The sequence below is a fragment of the Cheilinus undulatus genome, linkage group 21, assembly GCF_018320785.1.
Source record: "Cheilinus undulatus linkage group 21, ASM1832078v1, whole genome shotgun sequence".
NCBI classification, from domain to species: Eukaryota; Metazoa; Chordata; class Actinopteri; order Labriformes; family Labridae; genus Cheilinus; species Cheilinus undulatus.
This window is the reverse complement of record NC_054885.1, coordinates 7619517-7638698: the sequence shown is the minus strand read 5'-3', so window position 1 is coordinate 7638698 and position 19182 is coordinate 7619517. Positions and strand designations below refer to the sequence as shown.

General features: G+C 39.9%; 2 protein-coding genes and 1 non-coding gene across 3 annotated transcripts; 1 reads left to right on the top strand and 2 right to left on the bottom strand.

The window, feature by feature from the left end:
* Nucleotides 1-314: 314 nt before the first annotated feature.
* On the top strand, nucleotides 315-9764 carry st13 (ST13 Hsp70 interacting protein). The gene is made up of 13 exons (XM_041816924.1): nucleotides 315-467; nucleotides 1055-1192; nucleotides 1554-1602; nucleotides 1752-1848; nucleotides 3991-4064; nucleotides 4220-4286; nucleotides 4368-4452; nucleotides 4540-4650; nucleotides 5026-5128; nucleotides 5322-5438; nucleotides 6590-6629; nucleotides 7138-7226; nucleotides 9171-9764. Exons 2-13 carry the CDS (start codon nucleotides 1083-1085, stop codon nucleotides 9303-9305), a joined length of 1077 nt encoding a protein of 358 aa, XP_041672858.1. The 5' UTR covers nucleotides 315-467; nucleotides 1055-1082; the 3' UTR covers nucleotides 9306-9764.
* Nucleotides 9765-12431: 2667 nt separating this feature from the next.
* On the bottom strand, nucleotides 12432-18018 carry rbx1 (ring-box 1, E3 ubiquitin protein ligase). Its single transcript, XM_041816910.1, has 5 exons — nucleotides 17866-18018; nucleotides 14187-14265; nucleotides 13995-14065; nucleotides 12683-12768; nucleotides 12432-12589 (listed from the first exon to the last, which is right to left on the bottom strand). The coding sequence occupies exons 1-5, from the start codon at nucleotides 17941-17943 to the stop codon at nucleotides 12577-12579; spliced, it is 327 nt and encodes a 108-aa protein (XP_041672844.1). The 5' UTR covers nucleotides 17944-18018; the 3' UTR covers nucleotides 12432-12576.
* A 547-nt stretch (nucleotides 18019-18565) lies between these two features.
* On the bottom strand, nucleotides 18566-18637 carry trnaq-cug. The gene has a single exon. It is a non-coding gene; the product is annotated as a tRNA-Gln (tRNA).
* Between the last annotated feature and the right edge of the window lie 545 nt (nucleotides 18638-19182).

The window sequence follows — 19182 nt, the reverse complement described above, 5'->3', positions numbered from 1 at the left end:
GGCAACATGGGTGTTGTTTGTTACCAGCAAGTCTGTGTAATTGATAACAGAAGGAGAGATGCAACAGAAAAAGAGGAAGGTCTGGGTTTAATTTTACAAATATGTTGGCAACATTTGGGAAAGTGGGAATTTTGTTCCTAGTATTTTGTACCGGAAGAGACAGAGGCACAGCTGCAGCAGAAAACGAGACAACATTTGGCGAAGTTCGTGGAACTGGCATCCATCCACAGTCATTAACATGTGATGCTCACCGTTAAAGTCATCTTAGATTCCTCCTGACAGTCCATGCTCAGGGCACAGGTAACCTTGATCCTTTCAGGGCTGTCCGTTAGCTTGCCTGAATCAAAACGGGGAATCGTCGCAGCTAACAGTGTAGCAGATCTGTGGAGATTAAATAAAAAATATAACATTAATTTGCGGGATATTTTCACAGAGATACACTGTGTGCATTTTATATTTGTAATAAGGTAAGTTCATCTTATACCACAGAAAGTTAAAGTTAAACTAAGAATAGTTTTTCATTAATGACAGCTCGCAAAGCAGCTAGCTAACGATGCTATCATGCGTCAAACTGTCAGCACGTCATAGATTCATGTTCTAGAAACTTCTGACTGCTGACCTTACACACAGTCTGTCATGTTGGAGGAGTTTTACTGCGAAAGTTTTCGTGTTTGGGGGTTTATATGATGTGAACAAAGAATGCTTTTACTGCGCGCTCATTCAATCCCTGCATATTAGCACGCCGAGCTTCTTAACGTTAGCAGCTCAGCAGGTGTTATGGTTTTAAGTGTAACCGTGTTCGCTGGTGACTCTAACGAATACTCACGCGGTTGGCGTACCTTCAACCGACGTAAATTCCTCAAACAAATGTATTAATACTTTTTGCTGAATCGTAAGAAAACTTTTTAGACATTTATTTGATACAAATTGAGACTAGGGGTATTCACATTGGTACTAAGAGGACACAAAGTCACCAGTTAACACGGTCACACTCGCCACCATAACACATATAAACAGAGCTGAGTTATCTGTTTTATATTTTGCTGTTTTGCAGCGCGCGCTGAGCGGGAGTGTCACGCAGGATGGACCCACGCAAAGTGGCAGAGCTGAAGGGGTTTGTGCAGCTGTGTGAGTCCAGTCCGGAGATCCTGCACCTGCCGGAGCTGGCCTTCCTGCGCACCTGGTTACATGGGTAAGACACACCTGAGACAACGCCTCAGTCAACATGTTATCACTTATTTTAGCCAAGCAATTTTGTCTTTTTCTCTCCATATTTTTACATTTGATTTCTAGTACTTGACATAAATGACCCCGCCCACACACCCACCCCTTTTTGGGAAGGGGCAAATAAAATATTTTCGTTAAACATTAAAAGGCAATAACTTGTCATGTAATATGTGTCATGTTTTTGGTGGAATTGTGATACTTTAATTTATAAAGCAGTTAATTTAATATTTACATTTTTGACATAACCCACAGATTAGCTTCCATAATAGTCAGGAGGGTATTTTTTAATTTCTTGTTTAATATTCCGGAATAATTTTATTTTACAGCATGGGAGCAACAATCCCCCCGCTACCGAAGGCAAAGGAATCATGCCAGGTGACACAGAAACATCAATACAAGTCTGATTTTATATTTTTAATCCTTTTAAGCCTTTGTGTAGTTTATAATAGTCTGATATTGGCTGAGTTACCTGTAAGTGTCCCACCTGTGACATGGTGTTTTAACAGGTGTTGTCTCACTTGCAGGGTGGCTGTCCATGTGCGTCTCCTCCTCCTTCAGCTGCAGCTCCAGAACCTGAGCCTGAGCCTCCTGTGCCCTCTGAGAGCGAGGAGAGTGAGATAGGTAAATAACCTGCAGACTACACCTAATCACTGTGTACCTGTGCATGTCATACCTGCACACAGACGATCAGATATCACAGCTGTGGACTCTAGAGGCCACGCCCTAGATGATTTCTTAATCTTATATATGTTTTGAACACATAGGAGACCACGGATATAAGGGCAATTTCAAATGATTTTTTTGTCTTAAGCTCATCTGAGCACACACACTAGACCAGAGGTTCTCAGCAGGTGGGTTGGGACCAAAAAGTGGGCTGTGGAGCTGTTTTTAGGGGGTCACGAATTTGTGCATGGAAAAAGAAGGTGGCAAAAACAAGCAAATAGCCATATTTTACTTAGTTTTCCTGTGATATTGAGTTATTTTACATCTTTTTTCTCAAGATTTTTAACGTATCTCCTTATCTTATGATAACAAAGTTAGTTTACCAAAGAAAACAGGATGATTCCTTGAGAAATTACCAAAATTTCCATGCTATCTCAGAAAAAAAAAACATGCTTGCACGTCCTTCTCTAACCTGCGATTTCCACATACAGCGGTATCCGCCGGTGAATTGTACTGCGGAGCAAATCGCGCCCTCTCTAGTCAATCAAAGTAGTTCCACTGCCCGCGCTCCAGTCCGGTACCGCCATGTCCTTGAATCGCCACTCCGCTGCACTTCACTGGGAATACGCTCCAGGTCTGTTTTCAGCGCTGGCCGCTGCCAAACCGCGCCAATTCCCATCAATCAGAAAGTTCCAAACAGGAAGTCACAAGTGTAGAATATCCAGTTCTTTCAAAATACAACACAATGGACAGACCCTTGATCGTAAATCATCAGTATATCAACATCACGTCTCATCCTGCAGCAAGAGCAAAGGGTCACTGAGAGGTCAGTAGGTCACAGAGCTACAATGGTGCCATTGATGATGAAAAGTTGACTTTTGAGGAAATTTAGCCAAAAACTTGTACTTAAAACCTCAGATCCTTTAAGCAAACATTAACCTTTTAACTTCCTAATGTATATGTATGGTGGAAGCAACAATATCATGGACTCATGCCAGAAAGGATGATAAATTAACCCCAGAAAGTAAAATAGTCCTCTGCTGACATACTATTCCTGTGTGAACTTGCACTTCTCCTATGATCACTGCCCACTGATCAGGGCTGCATGCCACTCCTCTCTAGACACTTCCAATGGGCGAGGTCGCTCATCTTCGGTCAGTGCAAACTCGCGGCGCTTCGGTACGTGGAACAGTCGTCATATGTGGAAATTGTGGGTTAACTGTTCTGCCTGTCCTTCTCTACGGTCATTAATGTTCCATCTAAGGTCCAAACTGCAACTTTTTTCCATAGATACATTTTGAGAATTTAAAAATTTGGGTTGTGATTTCTCGTGAGGAGGTGGTGGTGGGTCCTGATTCCCAGCCAGACTGTCAGACCACTGGAGACCACATCCCTGCCAACCACCTCACAGTGAAGATTCCCCATACAGGATAAATCACAGATTCTCACGTGATCAAACGTGACTTTAGAATGAATATAAACATAGATGACTATTGATATCCTTAGCTTGCTGTCTGTTTACAACAGGCTGTCTTGGCATACGTAACATCACGCTGGTGACTCTACCTGGTCTCCTTGCTTTCATTGGTTGTTGTGGGTTTCCATTGAAGGCATTATGACCTAGTATTTACACGTTGAGGTTTTGGAGGCTACAGCACAGTTTGGAGCAGTAAAACAGCCGTTATGATGCCACACACTTGGGGATTATTCAGACAATTTGTGATGAGCCTCCAGTCGAGGGAGGTGAACCTGTCCTCAAATCCGGCTTAAAAACATGTCATGTGTGTCAGTGAGATTGATGTTAGAGCTAGGTGACATGGACCAGAAGTTATAGCATGATATTTTAGCTGAATGGTAATACACCACATATATCCTGATGGTTGTCAAATGAAAGAATCATAAACTATGATATGATTTTAGTACAAATAAGTCAAACCATTTTGAAAGCCTGTTTGATACCATGGCAGCAAAAATAGAAGTCCTGGACACCAAGTAACGACCAATTGTTTGCTTTTAATGATCAAAAATTGCAAATGTATAACTACACTGTTTAATTTTGTGTTAATAAGGATGTTTATGACTAGTTTCTGACTTTTTCAGAGATCGATAATGAGGGCGTGATCGAGCCGGACACAGAAGAACCTCAGGACTTGGAAGACATTGATAGCGTTGAGGTAAAACAGAAAAAAATCTACTTGTGAAAAATCAAATATTCAATTAGATTCAGACCCTCTTTTCTCATTATTTCAGTGTCAATTGTATAAAACCAGGCCTTCAGATTTATATCAGACAAACTTCTTTTGGACATTCACAAGCATTGTTTTCTCAGGTCACAGATGAGATGATGGATCAGGCCAACGAGAAGAAGATGGAGGCCATTAACGCTCTGGGTGAAGGTGTGTTAACGGAATATATATACATTTTTAAAATATTCAATCACAAAGCTAGTCAATCTTGTAATTTTTTTCCTCCTGCAGGTGATCTGCCCAAAGCTCTGGATCTGTTCACTGAAGCCATCAAACTGAACCCGTGTTTAGCCATCCTGTACGCCAAGAGAGCCAGGTGAGAGAGTTCAGGTGTTTCATTCACCTGCAAATGTTCATTCAGTGGTTCCATTCTTTAATTTGATAATAATGTGGTTTGTTTCAGTGTTTACATTAAGATGCAGAAACCGAACGCAGCCATCAGAGACTGTGACAGAGCCATCAGCATCAACCCAGACTCCGCTCAGCCGTACAAGTGGAGGGGGAAGGCTCACAGGTAACACTTCACAGACATGCATGCTCTCATACTTTAAGAGGCCACTCCCCTACTGTCTCTGCTCATTCCCTTTTTGACCTCTTTTTAGGCGGCACACAAAGGGAATCACTTCATTCCTCAGTTCTGCCTTTTTTACATTCGAAACATCACAGGGTTATAAAACCCATGGCCTTAATCGGCACTGTGAAAGGGGTTTTATCCCCTCTTAGAGGGGATGCATGACCGCCATCCTGCCTATGGTAGTTGACAGCAACTTTATTTCCAGGCTAACACTAACTCTAAACACGCTGTTACAGAAAGTCGCTGTAACACACCTCCTTTAGCAGCTCATTTCATGAGTACTGCCGTAGAAATGAGTGATTCTGTGTGCTGCAGGTTGCTGGGTCACTGGGAGGAGGCGGCTCGGGATCTGGCCACAGCCTGTAAACTGGACTATGATGAGGATGCCAGCGCTCTGCTGAAGGAGGTCCTACCAAAGGTAACGAGTCAGAAAAACATGTCTGCATTGTATTTATTCAGACTGTAATATTTGATATGGTGTTTTGACAAAGTAAAAATCTGTAATGAGTGTTCCTGTAATCACAGGAACATGAAGTCTCTGGTGGCAGACACACAAAGGAAGCTCCAAACTGTGAAAATGAAGTTTGCAATTCTTTCCCTTTTGTTTACAGGCGAAGAAAATCTCAGAGCACAGACGTAAATATGAGCGGAAGAGAGAAGAGAAGGAGATCAGAGAGAAAAAGGAGAGGATAAAGAAAGCCAGAGAGGAACACGCCCGAGCTCAGAGGGTGAGATACTCTGACACCTATTTTAGTGAAATGTTCAACTGTCACGATAATTAATTAACTAGATCCTTTTTTAATGGCCCTTGGTGTTTCTCTAGGTATTTTTTAACCAAGGTAAAAGTCTGAAAACTTCCTTTGAATGTATGACTACCTTCCCTTCATCTATGAGAAAAGCTCGTTGAGACTTCACGGTGCACCTCTCTTTCTGTCTTTAATACAAAATCAAGCTAGATTCCTCACGACAATCTTATTCTTTTTCCACTGTTAATATACACAAGCTCATCCATCCAGACCTTAAAAAGGGGGATTTTCTTGGACAGAATTTAAATTATAGTGTTTTTAAAAATGTATTTATTTGTCTACACCAGTTGTTCTCAAACAGTGGGGCAGAGTACACTGGTGTGCCTTGAGCCAAGTCTCGGTGTGCCGTAGCAATTCGTACAACTGCAACTATTCAACTGTCCTGAACTATAAGTTCAGTCAGGGCCACTTTGTCAAGAAACACACATGATTTGCGATCATAAATAGTTTTTATTTATTTACAGTTTTAAATTTGCACTTATTGCTGTTTTTCATATCTGGCTGTTCTTGGAAGGAGGAGCTGGGGTGGAGGAAGGTTGTAAAAAGTGGATTTCATAGGGCGCAGCAAAACATAGCCAGGTTAGAGTAGTTTAAATATGGCAGCATGAGTGCGATTAGCCAAAAGCGTGCTTAAAAGCAAATCAGCCGGCCGTCAGCTGACGAGGGCTTGCATGAGATCAGCTGATCTCAGTAATATAGCAGTGCTTGACTACCCAAACTGACGCTGTATGTTCGATTTACTGAACATGTTTTGGGGTGCCATGACATTTTGGCTTGATCTTAGGCGTGCCTTGGGCAAGAAAGGTTGACAACTACTGGTCTACACCATTCAAAGCACTCTATTTTAGCACCCTAATGTCAGATGACAGTGAGTGAATGAAAGCAAAGGAACTGTCTGTAAAAGAAGCCAATAGAAACAGGTAGAAAAAATAGTCACAGTCTTTTTATATTAGAGGGTCAGACAACATTTGCCTTCCATTGCATCATTTGTCCCAGTTGTTTAAGTGAGACACAGTCCACAGACTGCCTTTGTGTGTGAATTTGAAAAAGTCCTCCTTTATTTCTCTGAACAGGAGGAGGAGGCTCGACAGTATGGAGGAGGATACTTCCCAGGTAAGAGACGCCTCCGCAGTGCATGATGGGAAGATGAGGACATGTAAGGAGTCTTAACTGAGAAGAAAATAAATCAATTTTTATGTCAAAATTAACAAAATATAGCAGCAGCAAGTTTAATTTACCTCACCTCTGGGTACCATGAGCTCTTAAAGCATTGACACTTAGGTTTACAAAGTCTTATAGATTTACACCAGTGTGTGAAATCACTTTTATTAATTTACAGTAATCTGTATTTTTATTAAAAGGTCTCACACCTCATGGCAGGTCTTAGCTTTTCATATTTGTGCACACATTAGTGTTTGGAGATGTTTTCAGTGTATCAAGGATGCCTGATCATCCTGTCAGAACGAACAGCATAACAAGATGTTGCCCTAGATTTTTGAGTTTTTTTCTGGTATTCATGTAATAATTTAAGAACTACTGATGGTGTGGACCTGCTGCACAATTCGCCTTCTGATACAATCAGTGTTGATACAGATTATTTGTCCCATGTTTTGTCGGTCAGGTCCTGCTGGATTCCCCGGTGGAGCTCCTCCTGGGATGCCCGGTCTCGGTGAATTCTTTAAAGATCCAGAGCTTATGAACGCCATGAAGGTCAGTCACCTGTTTCATATTTAAAAACTTGACTTTGAGATTTGACCGGTTGTAGCTATTTGTGTTCCTAAACTGATAGACTAAAAACAAAAATGTGGACATCTTTCTCCAACATAAGTTTGTTTTGGTAGCTGAGAGTTGAGACCAAAAAAGTCATAACAGTTAAAAGAAAGGATCGGGTTTGTTTTGATTTCTTCTTGTTTGGCTTTTTTTTTAAGCTTTATAGCTTATCTTGTAATTCTGCAACTGGGAAAAAAGCAACCTGAATTAACATCTAGGTCCGTAATGGTTTGGACGGTGGCACAATTTTATTAATTTACTTTAAACCCTAGTGGAAACCAAATTTGGTTCTGCTTGCCTTTATCTAAACAAACTTGCTCTCTGTGCACTCTAGTTTTGCACAAAAATAGTCATGTTACACATCAAATTAAACAGAAAAAGCTCAGCTGCAAGCCCAAACAAAGCATTTTACCTACACCACAAAAAACTCAAAAAGCAGTCAAATCAATGACCACATATCAAAGTAGCCGTAGCGCTACATAACCAGACACTTCTGCCCCCTACGGAATGGTGCCTGGTACTACAGACGCAAACACCTTGTAGTTACAGAGTTATACTCATTTAAAGATAGGCTGGTAATTTCAAGCAGTAGCCAAATAAAAGAGGCTAGGGCTTAAGATGTTAAATGCACAGTATGTAAAATTCTGCCACTAGGGGGTTCTCAACTAAAACAGTTACACAATATGAGAGTCCAGACCACATCTGCCCATCTCCGCAGTTTACTTCTTGTTTAGAATTAAAGACTCTGTTCAGTAAAAACTGAACCTCATATATGTACTAAACAGAAAACCAGCTTTTTGTTTTCATTCATAAATTTCTCATATTGCGGGAGAAATGCACTTAAAAAAGGCACTTCCATGTTCATGCTGAAAGTGATACTGGAATGCACATGCGCTCTAGCATTGCTTTCAGTATTGCGTTCTTGGACAGTTTGCAGCACGACTTCCAGTCCTCAATTCAAAATAAAAAAACTCAAAACAAGAAGTAGAAATGAGTAGGAGGCAGAGGGGGCTGGAGGTGCTGAGCAGTCCTTGTCTCTACTCCCATTACAATTATGAAAATTAAGAATATGTCCATCTTTGAAGATTTTAGGAAATATCTGAGATACGGTAAGACCTCAGTTAAAAAAATTAGATAACCTAGGAGAGGTCATTCTTTGAATTAACAGATATTTCAGAGCAGAACTTCAACATACTGTATCTTTAACAACGCAATAGATTTGATACAAAACAATCAAGATGTCGCAAAGTAAAACTATGGCATTTCCCATTTTGAAATTACAGCCATTTTATTGAGAGTAGCTCCATTATTAAGAGTACACAATTACTGAGAAAAGCTGAAATACTTATTCTTGAATGAAAATCCTTTGCAGTGAATGACCGTCTGAAGTCTGGAGCCCATGGACATCAACAAATTCTTAATTTCCTCCCTGTATACGCTTTGTCAGGCCTTTAGTTGCTGTTTGTTTGTGGGTCTTCACACCCACAGTTTTGTCTTTAGATACTGAAAATCATACTTTATTCTTTGGTTTGAGATCAGATGACTAATAATGGAGGTATTCTGAATAAAGTGGCTGTAGTACCTAAATGTTAAATGCCAGGTTCTTGTGAAACCCGTTGAATCAAAGCTGAAAGACTATGCTTCATTTGATTGTTTTATTTAAAATCCATTGTGGTGTTAAACAGAAGGAAGAACATTAATATTTCACCACTTTCCAAGTAAATGCAGAGCAGAGTCAGAGCAGTTTGATTTAAAGGTTGATGACAGAGCTGTACACCATTGTTTTAATTAGCCCATAAATCCTAATAAGGTATTTTATCTTCCTGCTGCTTTTGACCCATGCTAACTTTTATGGTTTCTCCTTTTTTTGGATTTTAATTTCAGGATCCCGAGGTGATGGCCGCCTTCCAGGATGTTGCTCAGAATCCGGCGAACATCGCCAAATATCAGAACAACCCTAAAATCATGGCTCTGGTCACCAAACTGAGCGCCAAATTTGGAGCGCCTCCTCAGCCGTAAAACAAAAAAAAAGGACCAAAGAAAACGAGGAAGAGTCGACTTAAAGCGACTCAGCGCTTTATTGGTTCCAACAGGAGCAGATCAAATATGGAGCGGGTTAAACTGCTGTGATGATGTAGAGAAACTTTAATGTGTTCAATCAGCCTGTTAGCATTTAGCCTCAGAGTCACATCTCCTCCTGACTCTCTGCCTGGACCTCACCTGTCCACAGGTAAATCTCTCCTCACCTTTATGTGGATAAGTTAATCCTGGATGAACGGGGAGCTTTCACACACCTTTAATAACAATGCTGGTTTAGCTATCGCTCTTTTTTTCACACTCAGCTGTTGGTACTTTTTTTGTTAACAAATTACAATTATTCTTATCAATGATAACAGCAAAAAAAACTTAATGATCATGATGTCTTATCTGTTTAAAGAATAATGATTCACAATAATAAACCCTGTTACTGAAAAATCAGGTCTGATCTCTCTTTTACTTTAGAACACTTTGAACAGATTTAAAATAAAAATCCAAGAGGTTTAACTTTTTAAGGAGGAAGCAGCTAAAAAACAATGACACTCTTGAGCTGCAACTTTCAGGCTAAGCAGCACTTGGGGACAACTGCCGTTTTTATGGGGGGCTACTAATTTTGTCCTCATGTGGGGTCTTTAGGAAAACCAGGTGTGGAGGGATGACAAGTCAGGACTTGTAAAGCAGAGGAGACTTGCCTGTAATCCAAACATTAACTCTAATAAACGCCCCATCTGTCTCTGGAACATCGATCACAGCCGATCGCTCAGAGAGAGAGAACGTTGAATCGTTATTTTACAGCTGCTGTGACCTCACCTTTTCAGGTGCTATGAACTGGAAGGTGCAGTCAGGTAGATTTGAAGAGGAAAAAAAAAACATGTTAAGCTTGTACAACCAGCGCTTATAGGGTCGCTGAGTCGATGGATTGTTTCTCTGTTGAATTATAGGTTTCCTTGGAGGACTCGGTGGAGGAATTGTAGGAAAGGAAACAGCGGAAGCTGAACGGCAAGGATGGAAAGTTAGGGACAGAGTTTGTGAAAGACCAAGAGATGGATCTATCAGTCTTTTTCCCCTTATTGACCCAGACTTCCTTTTTCCCCGGGGGCATTTCCCAACTCCTTCTAGGGCACGGGTGTCAAACTCAACCTGGGGGACAAATGCGGCCCACGGTGCAGTTTTATCTGGCCCACAAGTTCATATCATATCTTAATTAGAACTGGCCTGCTGCTATGAGATCTGCAGATTTCCTCCAGTATAAAAATGCAAATTTAACCTTGAAGATTTCAAGAAAATTCTTGTGTAAAAAATCTGGAAAAGTAGAGAGTATAAATAATTAAATCAGGAATGAGGGAAATAAATCAATTTGTGTTTTCATTTCACATTTTCATTTTGTACTTGAACTTAGGATTTTGACTTTTATTTCATATTTTGACCTTTTTTCTCATATTGTGACCTTTTAGAGTCACAATTTTTCATTTTAAATCATATCTTTACTTTTTAAACTCCTAACTTTGACTTTTAATGCCAAATTTTCACTTTTTAAACTCCTGATCGAGAATTTTATCTGATATTTTGACCTTTTAGAGTCACAATTTTGAATTTGATCTTCCATTTTGACCTTTTAAACTCGTGATTTTGTATTTTATCTCAGATTTTGAGTCTTCAAACGCATGAGTTTAACTCTGTCTCATATATTTGCCTTTTAAAACCATTTGCATTTTAATTTTGTATTTTGACCTCTAGGATATATGAAGTTGACTTTTTACCTCAGATTCTGAGCCTTTTAACTCATTTATTTATTTAGCATTTATTTGACATGGACACAGTAACATTGATGCTGTAATATTTAATCATTTTGACTTTTTTTTTTTTTTTTGGGATTCTTAAAATCATTTATCATCACTGTTTTATTTCTCCTATAACTAATTTCCTGTGAAAACACGGTTGCCAGATTTTGGTTAAATCTTGATCCTGTTGGGCCCTAAAGGTTAGACCTAAATTCAGATTTCGGCCCCTGCTGTGATTGAGTTTGACGCTCCTGTTCTAGGGGATCCCGAGGCATTCCAGACCAGACAGGATATATAATCCCTCCTAGGTCTCATTCTGTGATGTGCCAGAAGACCTCCAAAGGGAGGCAACCAGGAAACATCCTGATCAAATGCCTCCTCCACCTCCACTGGCTTTAATCTTGGTTCTCTCTGGATGTCTGAACTCCTCACCTTATCTCTAAGACTGAACCCAGCCCATCCTGAGGAATCTCATTGTTTTTGGTCACTACCCAAAGCTCCTGACCACAGGTGAGGAGTGAAACATGGATTAACTGAAAGCTTTGCCTTCCAGCCAAGCATCTGCAACATTGGCTGCACCAGTCCGCCAGTCAATCTTACGGTCCATTCTGTCATCACACTTGAACTCCTTCACTTTGGGCACATTCACTCCCCATTCAGGAGGAGCAATCCACTGTTTTCTGGTAGAGAGCCATAGCCTTGGACTTGGAGGTGCTTACTCTTGTACCAGGCGCTCCACTTCTGTGCTGTCACTCTTCATGTAAATGAGGGCGGTCAAACATCCTGATCCAGGGGGGTGTTGAGTGCTAGCACCCCACCCTGTCTCCTCTACCCCTGTCCCCTTTCTCTCTTCAGACTTTTCTAAGGTTTCCCATCTTCTTGTCTTATCTTTGCTAATGTTTTTCACGTTGTCACCAGCAATAGTTGTGTTTTGTATGTGGGGGGCCATGGACTGGGCTAGGTAGTATAAGCATGGGCCTGTGGAAGTCAATGCTACTACTGTGATGGCCTTGTGGTATTGTAGGCAAGTGTGGAGGGGGGTTGCTCTAAGCTCAACTCCTGCTCTTCACCCACAACATGGGTGAATAGAGGTAGACAGCCCTGGTTAGGGGTGAATTAAGTGCAGTCTTGATGGCCATCAGTCTGCACAGTGAAGTTGTGGGGGGGCACTAATAAGGGCATAATCTGGTTTAAGGATTTCCTCACTGAGCGTTTATCCTTTTAGTAGGGCATGAGCATCTTGTGTTGAAATTATTGGCTTTGATTTCATTCAGTTTGAGGCTTTACAATCATCAGGCTCCTTCGACTTACACCAATAAAAACAAGGTTTTTGTCAACATTTATGTTTATTTGTGTACTTACAATAAACAAAAACAAACAACGGGTGTAAAACAATAACTCGTATCACAGGCAGGAGGAGCAATAGGGGTGGATCTTGTAGAAGTCGAGAAAAAAAGAGAACGATAACAGAGCTAGTGTCCGTATCTGTGAAATAAGAACAGAGAAGAGGATCAGTAAGCAGTCACATTAAAAACAGGCCATAAAACTAAATAACTCTGCCACAATCTAAAGACTTACTTCTGAAACTCCCACTCCCTGTTATCCAGAGGACACACCTGTCGGGTTTTTAGCCAGCGAGAGATACAATGGAAGTGAAATGCATGCTGGGATAGGGGAAAAGACGGGAGAGTCATTAAGTAACTTACAGCACAGCTTCATATAGTATCACTGTGACAGTAGGTAGCTTCAGACCACTTTCATATGTGGTACTAAATCAGATGATCTTTAGGAATTTGACTGCAGTGTGAACATCAAGACAAAAACATCAGATCCAAGCAAAAGATCAGAATTGAGCATTAAGGCGTGCTGTGTGACGTAGCTATAGACTATCAATATACACAGATTTGCCTCTGTTAACCAATTTTTATCACTATTAATCCTTCTGCACCACTCATGTGTTTATTTTTGCCCATTTTAACCCCATTTCATTATTTGTTATACTCAATAATGTCCCTTTAAACCCATTTTGGCACTTTTTAATCTATTTGCACCACCTTTTCTTCCCATTTTTTGCCACTTTTAACCCATTTTGATTCTGTTTTAAGAATATGGATTTACATTTTTAAGGATGCTACATACTACAGCATAAATACATAAAATATTTGTTGCTTTGACAAGAGTGGCTATTCAGGTAAAGAAGAACAAATATGGATATCAAAGCTTATCTTTACAATTAACCATTAAATTGCTGCACCCCATTTGACTGGGCCCCAGAGAGCTCTCCCCTAAAGCCCCCCCATATGGGTGGCTTTGAGTACACATAAACATTTTATAGTTTTCTGAAACAGTTTAGCTACACATACTCTCTTTCTGAGGATTTAAACAGAAATGACTAGAAAGTCAAAATAAAGTTACAAGGAGAAAATTGATAAATCATTACAAACCCTACTGAGTCTCTGATTATGGGTGGAACTTCTGCTGAAGTATGAAAATACGTTTCTCCTAGTTGTTAACCAAATCAGTCGACCAGCAGTTATTTTGAAAGGTTTTCACCCTAATTTGAGGAAAAACTGCTTTACAATGAGCACAATGAAAACCGCCAGCCCAAAAGTGTCAGACTGATAAACCTATTCTCTAACCTACAAGTGTTGCTGTAGCTTTTCATCTTTTCAAGACTTTGTCATCTTCCATGCAACTTGAAAATTGCGCCAGAAAACCTACTTTGGTTCTACAGTACCCTCATAAAGACTAAATCAGATTAGTTTTCCCCTGTCCATTGCCATGCATCGCGTTTCAATGGTTTAAACAAAGCCGGCTCACAGAGAGGATGTAGAAATCCTGAGCTGCCATGGACACAGGCCTTACTAGACAGAGAGGTGTGTAAACTCACGTTGCAGACTCCCCAGGCTACGGTGCACTCCTCAGAGGTGGCAGAAGCTTGGTTAGCCTGACACTCTATACCTGAACATGGAGGAGAAAGGTGTTGACAACACAGGCAGACAGGTCAGTTTTATGATTATCAATTCAAAACCTAAAAACTAATAAAGCTCCATGTTTCTGCTACGGTTACTCTGAAACTCACAGAGATCCATGATGTGGTTCCTACAGATCGCACAGTTATCCACCACGATGTCCCAGGCCCAGAGCGCCACGGCGTTCCACTGTGGAGAGACAGAAAAATGCCACCTGAACAGGTAAAACACTACAGGTTTGTTGTTTGGAAACAGGTCAACTTTAGAGTGATGGGAGTTGTTGATTTATCAGAACTTTGATATGGTTGTGGTAACCGTTGATACCACACCAGCAAAACCTGCAGGCTAATTCCTGCACTGTCTAAACCAGTGGTTTTCAAACTTGTTTTGCCCAAGGCACACCTAGATTAAGCCAAAATCTCAAGGCACACCATATTCATATCAATAAAAAATAGACTTTTTAGATAATATAACAGTCAAGGTGGCCCATAAGGGAGGATAAAGGGGAGAGGATTCTTGGGCCCAGACAACTAGGGGTGGTGAAAGGTGGCAAAAATTGGTTAAAAGTGATGAATAAAACCAGGCAAAATAGGGCAAAAAGTGGCAAGACAAAGTAAAAAAAAAAAGGGTAACAATTGGCATACAATTGGCATTCTTTGGAATATGGTCTATTTTTTTAAAGGGGGTTCACATTTAATTTTTGCATGTTTGTGAGTTCATCCACCATAAAAATCTGACCTTTAAGACCATCCACTGACATGAAGAACACATTTTAAGGGATAAAGCTGTCTCTGTGACCTGTTGAATCCCAACTGTATGATGATGAACTTTAACCCTCTCAAGCATGAATTATGAAAGCCTTGGTAAAGATTTTTGTTTCTGAAGTGTTCTTATTCTTCTCAGGACATTAAAAAAATGTTTCACTTTTTCTTTTTCAAAAATGTTATTTGAAAAAATGTTATTTAATATGTTATTTTTTCATGCGCTACATGTGCCTGAGCACTCAAAATAAAAGAGTGTGAACTTGATGTAAAAATGAACTAACTTGTGTTTTATGGTAAATATATGAACACATTTCTTTTTATGCTTTAAAGAACATTTCAAAATATTTTTGGAAATTTTGACACCGTATAGCAATGTTTAGTCATTAATAAGAAAACCAATGACACTCGTAGCTGTGACTCTTACACCTGAATGTGTCAAACCACCTTAAGAGAAACATTATTTTGAGTCTCCACAGTTCTATAAGGACGCAGGACTGGTATTACCATGCCCTTATACTAGCATGTTGTTTTTTGGCAACAAGAACTGACATTTTAGTCTCTGCATCCTGGCCCTCATCCTCTTGACTATAGGCATCCTCACTTTCTGCATCCTGACTGTCTGCCTCTCCATCATCCTCAGCTCCTATGTCTTTGGCAGCCACTCATCTTCACTGTTGTCACTATACTCATCACTGGAGTTGGACAGGATTTCCTGGACCATTCTGTAGGCATCCCCTATTCTTTGCTGTGTTTCAAGTCTACAAAATATGACAAAATAATAACTGTGGTAACATAAACTACAGCTCATCTGCACAAATGTGCATATGTTAAATGAATAGCTTATAAATATAACAACTATACACTGACTTAAAACCAAAACAGTCACAAGAAATTGTGAAGCAGTTACATGACTTGTTTAAAAAAAATCAGTGGTTAATCGTAAATGGTTAATTGTAATTTTCTATATATTGGAAATAAAAATTTCATATTCCAAACCAATAATTTTCTTCCTCAGATGTTCCTGTTTATCTTCATATTTTTTTTTCACCTCTCAGGTTCTTCTGGTATAGAAGGACTGACAGGATATGCCAGCAGTGGTCAACAAGGGCGGCTGTCTGGCGGCCAAATTGGATTCAGAGTAAATTTACTTGCAGTTACACTGACTGATCACTGAATACACCTCCATGGAGTGGAGCGCACTCTTGAGGCTGATATGCAGTTCCACCATAGAAACCACTGCATTTAAGAGAAAATCACTTTTTAATAGCTGTCCACTGCAGTGACCGCTATACACTAGAAGGTTAACCTATTTAGTCTCAGTCACTGTCTGTTGCAATAGCGTGTTTCTATTTAATGGGTGTCAATTTGTTATCAATATAAGCCATATCAAATTATTCAGGATGCTGAAACGTTTTGAAAAATACGCTGTAATCAAGGTGTCAGAGTGTTGAATTTAAATAATTATAATTAGATGTAAAACATGTGCATGTGGAAGAGAGGGAGAGAGAGAGAGACAGAGACAGGGAAAGCACCAACGCAGGACTTGAATCGTGACGCTTGATGGGTTTCTGTAAAGCTGTCGGGTCAATCAGAGAAGCTTATGAAATGCCCTGAAGTCCGCAGACACAAACTGAGCGCTGTCTCACACCAACGAGTCATGCAGGCAGCGCGTAAACTCAGAGATCTGCATAGGTTCACCAGTGCAGGCATAGTGCCATATTTTCCATGAAGCCACGGGCACTGGCTGCGTAACACAGGATGCGTGCGTGTAAACATCACTCCGTCAACTTCTCATCCCTCAAATCATGCATGTTACGTTATAATAACAGCAAAAACAAGTGCACTGTGCCACATAAATAGCCATCCGTGTGTAACACAGCACACCACACAACACATGGCGCAATGTCCAGGCTTACAGCATGGGCGTATATGAATACAAGACTGGTTTAAGCAAAGCCTCAAGGAATGTGCCTCAAGGATTTTTTTTTAATCGAATCACTCGAATAATTCGAGGAATTGTGTCAGCCCTACTTGAGAAACAGTAATATATTTTCTTCCAAAGGTAAACAAATTGTCAGTGCAGTAATGTGCATGTCATCACGTGACCTGTGTTACAAATTATGTGTTTTATGGTACATTCAATTTGATCACTGAAGTCAGAAATAACTGGAACACGGTCAATTTGGTGTTTAAGTTTGGATTCAAAATAAGTAGTACTTTAAACTTTTTCAATAAAGGTTCAATATATCTGTATATTAACATGGCAGTCAAATGGATGTTAAATCTTCTTTGTGACTTTATTCACAAAACATTAGATATTAACGTTTTGTGAGCTCAAGAAGTTAGCAAATATCCTGGTGTTATGGTTCAAACAGTGGCCGTGTAAACTGGTGACTTTCAGCCGGATGAATCCGTGGTTGTGACAACAAACGGCGAGGTGTAATAATTGACTCCCGTTTTTATTTATTTTTTTAATTACGACGTCATGCGTACCGCAAATAGGTCGTAATCATCAATTTTTAAAAATTATAATAACGAAGCAGAGGCTTTGTTAGAGCAGTTTCTATTTTCATACATCTACTGTAACTACGACATACTACCGAAAGTCCCCAGTTAACACGGTCACTATTTAATCTATAACACCTGGGTAATGGGACAGCAAAGCTAACGCTAACTAAGCTTTCATACATGAGACATTCTTTGACCTGAATCGAAATCAAAGTTTTTATAAAGTTTCTGTTTCGAGATTAATATAAATCATACTATTGGTTGCTGGCATTTATATTTCGACAAAAGCTTCGACTTTTATATTATTTAGCAGTAGATCAAAAGATTAGTGCAGATTCATGCTCAGTTCGATGCTAACAGCTCACAGGCTAATAATGCCCAATGCTAGGCTACAGTCAGTTAGCAGCAGGTGGCTAGTTACACAGACAGTAAAGCTAGATATTAGCAGCTTGCGCACTGATACTGATCTTTACATAAACGCTACCACACTGAAATAAATCATTACATGTGGTTTTACCTTCTTAACTTCAAATCTCTTCTTGCTGGCCCCACTGTTGGTGCCGCTTGGTGTATCTACATCCATCGCTGCTGCCATTTTCAAACTTAGCTGTTAGCCTTTAGCATGTAACCCGGAACGCACTGCCAAACTACGTCATGATGCTTTCAGGTGTTGCTCGGACTACACAATTCACGAGTGTAGTAATCATGTTTATAATTTATGCTGTTAAAAAATGCTCGCCAAAATAATTTTGGTCTGTTCAGTTTTAGAGGGTACAGGGGGAAATGATTCATTTGTGTGTTACAGTTAAGTGCTTCTTTTAAAAATATATATTTTTGTAAGTTTTGCCTTCTTCGAATCCTTTGCCGAGACTGCCATTCATCTACTCCTGAAATGTGTATTTATTGGTTATCTGCTGAATGATCTTCACTGATTTGTTATATAATTAAATACACATACGATGGAATATTTTGTTAGAAATTTAATTGAAATTCATCGCAATTGTGGTTTCCGTGACTTACAGTTTTCCACGACCGGATACTCGTTTTGCCGACGCCAACATGTGCTATGTATACGGTTAACTGCTCATCTAGAGATATTTGATCACTGTGGTTAATGAACTCACCAGATGTAAAGCCCATGTAAAACAGACATTCGTTCCACTTCTGTGTCTGCTGCTCGACTGTATGTTGTTTAAAAAAAAAAAAAAAAAAAAGTCAGGTTCCACCGAGATTTGAACTCGGATCGCTGGATTCAGAGTCCAGAGTGCTAACCATTACACCATGGAACCACCACACTCCCGCGACGAGATAAGTAGATCATAATCCCTTAATTGTATAAATATTGTAAGATTATATCGTAATTAAAATGATATAAATTGTTGTTTAGATGATGGTTAATACCGGCCCTTTTTTGGAGTGTTTCTCAAGACATATTTTGGTGCTATCCAAAAAAATTGGTTGACTTCGATGGGTGGTTTAAACCTTTTCTTACTGCATAAAATATGTAAACGCCATGTCTGTAACGTGATACAGCTGGAGCCAAAAGTGTTAGAGAAAAAAAAAGGTATAGTATAACTTAAGTTGGAGTACAAATAGCTCCTACTTGCTCATATGTAAATCCATCTCTTCCTTGTCTATAGCAAAGGGGGCAGCTATTGGGTGAGAGGTGGGGTACATCCTGGACTGGTTGTCAGTCAGTACCAGGGCTGATATTGAGAGACAGGCTCAAACTCAATTGAGAGACACCAGTTAACCTAAGGAGCATGTTTTTTGTCCTGCAGGGGACCAACACATACATGCGGAGAACATGCAAACTCCACATAGACGAGGGTTC

Excerpts from the sequence above, each read along its gene's own strand:
- st13 (XM_041816924.1), top strand. The coding sequence starts at position 1,083 with ATGGACCCACGCAAAGTGGCAGAGCTGAAGGGGTTTGTGCAGCTGTGT. Across the intron at positions 4,065-4,219 it reads AAGACATTGATAGCGTTGAG|GTCACAGATGAGATGATGGA; the intron begins GTAAAACAGAAA and ends TTGTTTTCTCAG. Across the intron at positions 7,227-9,170 it reads AGCTTATGAACGCCATGAAG|GATCCCGAGGTGATGGCCGC; the intron begins GTCAGTCACCTG and ends TTTTAATTTCAG.
- rbx1 (XM_041816910.1), bottom strand. The coding sequence starts at position 17,943 with ATGGCAGCAGCGATGGATGTAGATACACCAAGCGGCACCAACAGTGGG. Across the intron at positions 14,266-17,865 it reads AGAGATTTGAAGTTAAGAAG|TGGAACGCCGTGGCGCTCTG; the intron begins GTAAAACCACAT and ends GTCTCTCCACAG. Across the intron at positions 12,769-13,994 it reads TAGCCTGGGGAGTCTGCAAC|CATGCATTTCACTTCCATTG; the intron begins GTGAGTTTACAC and ends CCCCTATCCCAG.